This window comes from Triticum dicoccoides, chromosome 6A, assembly GCF_002162155.2.
Source record: "Triticum dicoccoides isolate Atlit2015 ecotype Zavitan chromosome 6A, WEW_v2.0, whole genome shotgun sequence".
Classification (NCBI taxonomy): Eukaryota; Viridiplantae; Streptophyta; class Magnoliopsida; order Poales; family Poaceae; genus Triticum; species Triticum dicoccoides.
The window spans coordinates 466306427-466315672 of record NC_041390.1 but is presented as its reverse complement, the minus strand read 5'-3'; the positions used below and the strand labels follow the sequence as shown (position 1 = coordinate 466315672).

At 43.9% G+C, this 9246-nt stretch overlaps 1 protein-coding gene across 1 annotated transcript; it reads right to left on the bottom strand.

The window, feature by feature from the left end:
• Positions 1-3147: 3147 nt before the first annotated feature.
• Positions 3148-5864, bottom strand: LOC119319354 (putative glycerol-3-phosphate transporter 4). The gene is made up of 3 exons (XM_037593847.1): positions 4946-5864; positions 3638-4186; positions 3148-3534 (listed from the first exon to the last, which is right to left on the bottom strand). Exons 1-3 carry the CDS (start codon positions 5862-5864, stop codon positions 3497-3499), a joined length of 1506 nt encoding a protein of 501 aa, XP_037449744.1. The 3' UTR covers positions 3148-3496.
• Between the last annotated feature and the right edge of the window lie 3382 nt (positions 5865-9246).

Below are 9246 nucleotides of genomic sequence, written 5' to 3'. Positions count from 1 at the left end.
GCTCCCGCTATGCATTACACAAGAAAAGCATGAAAAATGGGGGAAACCCCAAACGAAACCCCATAGAAAACCAGGGGAAATCACATGCGCTCCTCACATGTGCCCCTCGCTCCCCATCGCTCCCATTTAAATATCAAAATATCCTTATGAAAATCTGTATATATAATTTTATCAATGTTTTATATCTATATAGCCAGTCTCCCGTCGAAAATGGTCTTTGGTGGCCGGTATCAGCCCCGTCAGTGCTCGTCGCGATCGGTGCCAAGTGGGTATCCAGCTACTGTATCTTCTATATCTAAATAGCTAGCCCCCACTAACATATTTCTCTCAACATGTAAGCATGCCACATCATCAAGCAACATGCATGGCAAAAGGCCCACTACAACATGCATTCATGCACATGAAAATGTCCACCTCAACATGCAAACATATATTAGATATTTTACAATACATTAATCAAACACAATAAAGCATATGGATTTGCAATTTTAGTTTTCGTAGTATCACTATTCACGTTCTATAGAAATCACGTATCATCAAAATGTATTGCAAATAATCCCGCAACAACGTGCGGGGTATCATCTAGTTTTGTAAAAGAGGCCACTGCACGGTTTCGGTATTTGCTAGCAAATAAAAAGTGTGGGTTGACGTATACTAGCAGGCACAAGTGTTGCACAGTTGCATGTCTTGTCACACGCGCACCATACCAGAGACACATGTACAATGCATGGGATTGACTCCGTCAACATATGCCAGGTTAACAATGTCCTTTTTTAAAACTACGGCTTGGTGAATATTTTTGTCCCTGCACTATTTACCCACCGCACCAATTTCGTGTCTCATTCGTATCTTAACCAAATAGAATCCCGGCTCATTCTACGCTGGAAAAGCACAACCGAGTAAAACTGGTCAACCCAAGATAGCCCACACATTTTTTCTTCACTGTTTTTGAATTTAGCGATGCTCCATTTACACTTTATGATGTACTAATTGAATGCCCATGCGTTGACACGAGAAAATAAATTTAGGTTGTACAAAAATACCAATTTAAATAAACTATTATGGACACTTTTATTAAGGTATTTCATCTCGTCCCATTTTTTTTAGCAATTTGCACTTGAAATGTGGTCATGTGTCTCTCCCTCCATTCTAAAATAAGTGTCGTGGTGTTAGTTCAAAACATCTCTTTCGGTAAGAATTTTTCACGCAAAGATTATGGGTGCAGATAGAAATCATCAACATTTAGTGATCCATAAATATTCTTAGTGGCTGCAGATTGGCTCAGGTTAAAAAACAATGCACAAACCTTAAGATCACTCACGCAATACGATTCCATGATGGTTACGAAATCCTTGTATTTGATGTTTTTGTCAGCGTTCTCCTTTGACAAAAGTGTCCTTAATCTCTTTGCACTCTTGAGTTGGAAGGCCAACCATGATTATGTTTAGGGTGACGGAAATAAAAAATAATTAGCATTTGAACTGACCTTCATTCTTTCTTCTTCTTTTTTTGCAAAAAAACTGACCTTCATTCGAATCTCCTAATGATGGCTTCATCAAGGTCAAACGGTCTATTTGTCGTGGCAAGAATGAGTATCCTTATCATCAGAATGACTAATGATCAAGATAGTTGATAAGAAACAAAATGATTTAAGGACACATGAGGATATGATAAGAGGAAGTGGTAAAAATATATCTCAAATAAGCCAGACTTCTTTAGTGCTTGCGCCCATCAAACAGGATTTTAGTATCGCACCAGCCACCAGCCCAACCCACCGCTAGCTGCATGTGCTTTTTTCAAACCAGCCCAGCAGGCACATTACGTGCTTGCGCAGTCATGTGCACCGAGGCCCACGTACAATGATGGCACACCAGCCCATGGCACCTGTGTATTTCAACTTACCGGCCAGCGTATAAACGCAGGGAAACAGACCAGCACACATCGCGCCGCTACATTGCAAGGCGCCAGATTCCGGCCTGCAGGTAGCTCGGCCACCAAAACGCCACTCTCGTCTCCCCTACTAAATTTCTTTGCACATATGGGTGTTCACATCAGCTCAACTATTGATAGCCATCCATCCGGACGAAATTATATGACATTAGCAAGTTGTACATGTACTCATATGTTACAATTTTTTAAGATTAATAGAGTATATTCTTGCAAAGGATATCACCTTATCAAGTCATGCATGTCATTTTTTCAGAAGGAATCAAGTGATGCATTTCAAGTTCAACTTCATTTTTTCACGTTACTTTGTGCGTTCATACATAGTACATCTGTTGGACTTTAAGAGCCACCCATATAGTTCATGCTTCACATTTTTGTTATAGATGATGTTGTGCTAAGTTCAGAAGTTTTTATCTTTTTATACATCATTTCGTCACATACTCTCTTATATTTTTATTTTTTTCGTTGTTTTTAAGCACCTATTTAATGCATTTGTTTTAACACGATTCCCACAACAACGCATGATGCATCATCTAATCTTATATGATCAGTTTAATAACTAGAAACTGTTTGTCCGTTGTAAAAAGAGAAATATCAACTTATTAAAATGCATGTATTGTTAAGCCATTAGTATACTTGAAAAAAATTATCGTAAAACATATGTTCTCATGTTTAAAATAAATTCACATGTATTAAAACACATTTTTAAGACAAACAAATATACCTATGTTGCATCAAGAAGTATTCATATATACCCCAAAAAAGTTTGCAAGCATAAAAAAATTCATGCGTTCTTCAAACATACTCCCTCCGTTCCTAAATATTTATCTTTTTAGAGATTTCAAATAGACTACTACATACGGATGTATATAGACATATTTTAAAGTATAGATTCACTCATTTTGCTTCGTATGCAGTCACTTGTTGAAATCTCTAGGAAGACAAATATTTAGGAACGGAGGGAGTATTTGAAAAAGGAAAGCTCATATATGTTAATAAAGATATGTTCATGTTTTGAAAAGAAAATGTTTTATGTTTTTTCAGAACAGCTGTTTGTTGTATCTCATAACAAAATGTATGTATTTACCACAGAAATAAGAGCGCAAAATATATAAATAGAAAAGAGAAAAAGAAAACCAGAAGAAATAAATACTTCACACGAAAAGAGAGATACTGATGCTGATTCAAAGTGTTCGCCAGAGATACTATTCAGCCAACATTGACAGTAAAAATATATACAGTGCAAACACTACGCATAAAAATGGCCAGAGTTCAGACTTACTTCAGACTTGGAAGTCACTTGACTCTTTCATGTTCATCTATGAGAAAGGACAGGGGTCCTACAGTAGATTCATACATTACAAGATGTTACAGGAGGTGTATATACTATACTATCCTGTGACACAGAGAAGACAACAGATGCTATCTCAACCATATTTGCGTGGTATCATCTTCAGCACCAACATATTGAATGCCTTCGTCAACTATGACAACATTACAAAAATGTATACCACATTCCCACCACACCTGCGCCAAAACTGCCTCGCCCTCAACTACTCCCCTCTAAAAGCGGTTGAGCACCAGGATCTATGAGATAAAGAGGAAGGCAACATCAGCGTAACAGATAAGACACTACATTTTGCCATCTCTATAATGAAGATAAATGCAAGCTGAGCATCTTTATCATTACCCGCAGTTCCATTCGGCGTGTTACCTGAGCGATTCCTCCAGTTTTGAATAATCTCCTGAATCTCTGATTTCACAAGACCTGATAAACACGCACCGGCAATCAATGCACAAAGTATAAGCATCGTGAACACTGAATCCCATCCAGTTTTTGAGATGAAGCCCGTCAAAAATGGCCCCAAGGCAGCACCAAGCGATCCTGTCCCGTCTATGATTGCTGTGACAGTGGCCAACGCACGGGAATCTCCTTTGAGAGATTTGTGAGTCCCCAGATCAGCAGACACTGCAGTTGTTATCAGAGCATAAGGTCCATTGACAAACAAGCCACTGATCATCATCAGGGTAATGTTTGTCACTTTTGAAGTACTGCCATATGCATGAAAGGCGTAAAGAGATGGAATCGCCAGATACATAAACATTGCTGCAGTAGTGGCCCTAGCATCGAGCTGATCAGACATGAACCCAGCAAGAATTCCACCAACGATTCCTCCTACATCGAACAGAACTGATAGATAACCAGCATCCGTGACCGACATGTACTCGCCTCCAATAGCTAGAAATATAAAAGGGCGTAAGTAGAACCGTAAAAGGATTTAAAATTCAGTATCCTCAAAGGCACGTAAGAGTGGATGAATATAGGACAGATCTACTAAAGTTGCAGCCTTTTATGGTACCAGCAATATAAGAAGGCAGTTAGAAGAAACAGGTCAAACAAATTACTATGCAGTACTTTTAGTAATGGATGGAAGAGAACAACCCAGGCCTCTACCAAATAGTGCACATAACCAAAGCTACTGTACCCTTGAGTAAATTGTATCTGGTCTGAAAAAGCAAAATACTACAGTTGGATCAGATAAACAGGCCAACAATGTGAACATGTGATTCATGTTAGCATTATTCTGTTCAAAGCCAGAGTTAAGATACGGCATGAATAATCTGGCATGACATTAGTTCCTGCTACAATTTGCTTGGTGTCTATTGTGCACAGGATATACCATAATGCACATTATTACAGCATACCAAAGGCAATTACTGCAGCACCTTCAAGACAATGGTGGCAATTACTACAACAACCTACATCAACATCTGGAATTCTGAAACCAGAGTTCAATAACAATGCACTGTTAATTCTGAAACCTCATAGTCAACTACATCAAAGTCAATTCTGAAACCAGAATTCAGTAACAGGATATAGATGCACTGTTAATCATACCAATAAATCTCCTGCGCAGCTGGAAGATGGCAATTCAGATAAATCTAATGTCATAACGTGCATCGCTGCGCCTGGTGAAGTCGCAACAGGTGGGCGTACCAGTTTGGGTCAAGTAGAAGGGGAGCCAGTACAAGAAGGTGTAGGCGACCAGCTTCGCAAAGAAGAGGCAGGTCGCGAAGGTGAGCACCCCCGGGATAGAAAATGCCTTCAAAATCCCTACGGCATCCCTCCTGTCCTCTTCCCCGGCCGTGCTGGTGCTGCTGTCCTCCTCGTCGGTGCTCGCTCCACTGGCCTGCTTGGGGGGCCACGAAGCGAAGCCAACGTCCTCCGGGTAAGGCGCTAGGAAGAAAAACACGAGAACGCCACCGAGCGCCATGAGCCCGCCGGGGACCACAAACGACCAGCCCCACCCGTATCGCAGCACGGCGGCGGCGATGATCGAGCCGCTGATGTTCCCGACGGAGGTGTGCGCGTTCCATATGCCCATTATGAGGCCGCGCCTCCGGCCGCCGAACCAATTGCCGACGACGGCGACGACCGAGGGCCAGCCGGTGGACTGCAGCAGGCCCGCGATTGCCTGGGCGAAGACGTAGAACGCGAGGGAGTGCAGGGAGAGGAAGTACCCGGCGCCGAAGAAGGCGACGGCGGCGCCGCTCCCGACCATTCCGGCGGCGAGGAAGAGGCGGAGATCGAGGCGATCGCCGAGGTGGCCGGCGCCGAACATGCCGAGGGAGTAGAAGGCGAGGAACGCGACGTCGGTCTCGCCGAGGAGGGCGGGGTCGTGGAAGGGCGGCCACGACTTGGAGAGCGCGCGCTTCACGATGCTGGGTGGCTTGCGGGAGGCGTGGTAGAGGGCGTAGGCGAGGAAGGTGAGCCCGAGGACGAGGCCGCGGTGGGCGTTGTAGGAGAAGGCGGGCAGGGCGCAGAGGCCCGGCGGCGCGTGGTGGTGCCGCGGCCGCGCCCGCGGCGATGACTTCGGCATGGGCGTTGAGGGTGGAGGTGGCGGTGGCTCCGCCATGTCCGTGAGAGGGGAGGGGAGGGGAAATGGAGTGGGGGCCGGCGGTGAGGACGTGGCGGGGTAACCGGGCCCGTGCACGACACGCGGCCGAGACGGTTATGGGCCAGACTTTGAATTGTGTTGCCCTTTTGCTTTCGTTTCTTTATACACGGTCTTTCTCCAGGTTCTCTTTGCTCCGGGTAATCGCTATATCAATCTTCTCTTTTTTTTATAAAAAAATAGGGTCACGCTACGTGTCGGGCGCCGCCGCTCCCTGCGTCATTGGATGAGCTATGAATGGACGCAAGATCTCTCAAATGAGGTGCCTCTGAAATTGCAACAAGGTAGATGTTGCCTAACTCGCATTGCAACAATTACTTTGTTGCAAAACAACCAACGCGTTATTTTTGTCAGAATATTTTTATTTTGTCTTTAGGATTTTTTGCAACATAGATGATGTTGTAGGAGGACTTTTGCAATAATAGTGGTGTTGCAGAATTAATTTTTTTTCTTCTTCACCTTTTTTGCAACATAGATGTTGTTGCCGGAGGACTTTTGCAACATGGATAATGTTGCAGAAATTTTTTCACTAAAAAGATGACAACGTTTGCGGTGTGAATCAAGAAATTTTTGCAACATAGATGTTGCGGGAGGGCTTTTGCAACAAACCCGTTGTTGCAAAAAGTATAAAAAAAAGCATCCCAACCGGAGCAACGACGGACGGCGAGAGGGGAGTCTAGAGCAGCGCAACTATGCTAATGGTGACAGGAGCAGAGCTCGGGCGTGCGCGCTTGAGCAGCAGCCATGGCTGCGAGCGGGCGTAAGGAGACGAAAAATACATAAGGAAAGGATAAGAGGATAAGGACACGTGATGGACATATGAGGTGCTTGACGCAGTGTGTGTTATCCGCCGGCTGAACAATAGCATTTTCCCAGAAAAAAATTCATTTCTTTTCTTTTGTGAGAAAGTAGAGATTTCATTGTGTAATGATGGTGGATACAATCATTCGGATACAACATACACCATATATCAGTGTGCATGATTTGGTGTCTGAACTGGGCGAGGCAATGAGGTGTGCTATTATGGGCGCAATATATCAGAGAAACAGAGTACCAACGGCTCTGTTGAAGTAGTCGTTTTATCTTGCCTGTGTTGGCTGGATTAGTCGATCTCTATTCGTGGATGATCATATTGGCCTCATCCTTGACAGTCGTCATCACGATAAAGGGTGTTGTACTCTTTTTAAGGCAAGGGCAATGCTCTTCATGCATCCAAGCAACTTCGCCTCTGGTGCATTATCTGAAGGAAATATGCCCTAGAGGCAATAATAAAGTTATTATTTATTTCCTTATATCATGATAAATGTTTATTATTAATGCTACAATTGTATTAACCGGAAACATAATACATGTGTGAATACATAGACAAACAGAGTGTCACTAGTATGCCTCTACTTGACTAGCTCGTTAATCAAAGATGGTTATGTTTCCTAACCATGAACAAGGAGTTGTTATTTGATTAACGGGATCACATCATTAGATGAATGATCTGATTGACATGACCCATTCCATTAGCTTAGCACCCGATCGTTTAGTATGTTGCTATTGCTTTCTTCATGACTTATACATGTTTCTATGACTATGAGATTATGCAACTCTCGTTTGCCGGAGCAACACTTTGTGTGCTACCAAACGTCACAACGTAAATGGGTGATTATAAAGGTGCTCTACAGGTGTCTCCAAAGGTACATGTTGGGTTGGCGTATTTTGAGATTAGAATTTGTCACTCCGATTGTCGGAGAGGTATCTCTGGGCCCTCTCGGTAATGCACATCACATAAGCCTTGCAAGCATTGCAACTAATGAGTTAGTTGCGAGATGATGTATTACTGAACGAGTAAGGAGACTTGTCGGTAATGAGATTGAACTAGGTATTGAGATACCGACGATCGAATCTCGGGCAAGTAACATACCGATGACAAAGGGAACAACGTATGTTGTTATGCGGTCTGACCGATAAAGATCTTTGTAGAATATGTAGGAGCCAATATGAGCATCCAGGTTCCGCTATTGGTTATTGACCGGAGACGTGTCTCGGTCATGTCTACATTGTTCTCGAACCCGTGGGGTCCGCACGTTTAAGGTTTCGATGACAGTTATATTATGAGTTTATGAGTTTTGATGTACCGAAGTTAGTTCGGAGTCCCGGATGTGATCACGGACATAACGAGGAGTCTCGAAATGGTCGAGACATAAAGATTGATATATTGGACGGCTTTATTCGGACACTGGAAGTGTTCCGGGTGATTTCGGAGAAAACCGGAGAGCCGGAGGGCTACCGGAAACCCCCCGGGAGAAGTAATGGGCCATATGGGCCTTAGTGGAGAGAGAGAGGGGCAGCCAAAGGTGGGCCGCGCGCCTCCTCCCCCCTTGGTCCGAATTGGACTAGGAGAGGGGGGGGCGCCCCCCTTTCCCTCTCCCTCCCCACTTCTTTCCCCCTCCTAGTAGGAGTCCTACTCCTACTAGGAGGAGGACTCCTCCTTGGCGCGCCATAGAGGGCCGGCCGGCCTCCTCCCCTTGATCCTTTATATACGGGGGCAGGGGGCACCCCTTGACACACAAGTTGATCCACGTGATCATATTCTTAGCCGTGTGCGGTGCCCCCTTCCACCATAGTCCTCGATAATATTGTAGCGGTGCTTAGGTGAAGCCCTGCGATGGTAGTGCATCAAGATCGTCACCATGCCGTCGTGCTGACGGAATTCTTCCCCGACACTTTGCTGGATCGGAGTCCGGGGATCGTCATCGAGCTGAACGTGTGCTAGAACTCGGAGGTGCCGTAGTTTCGGTGCTTGATCGGTCGGGCCGTGGAGACGTACGACTACATCAACCAAACGCTTCCGTTGTCGATCTACAAGGGTACGTAGATCACACTCTCCCCTCTCGTTGCTATGCATCACCTGAAGGAAATATGCCCTAGAGGCAATAATAAAGTTATTATTTATTTCCTTATAATCATGATAAATGTTTATTATTCATGCTAGAATTGTATTTTCCGGAAACATAATACATGTGTGAATACATAGACAAACAGAGTGTCACTAGTATGCCTCTACTTGACTAGCTCGTTAATCAAAGATGGTTATGTTTCCTAACCATGAACAATGAGTTGTTATTTGATTAACGAGGTCACATCATTAGTAGAATGATCTGATTGACATGACCCATTCCATTAGCTTAGCACCTGATCGTTTAGTATGTTGCTATTGCTTTCTTCATGACTTATACATGTTCCTATGACTATGAGATTATGCAACTCCCGTTTACCGGAGGAACACTTTGGGTACTACCAAACGTCACAACGTAAATGGGTGATTATAAAGGAGTACTACAGGTGTCTCCAA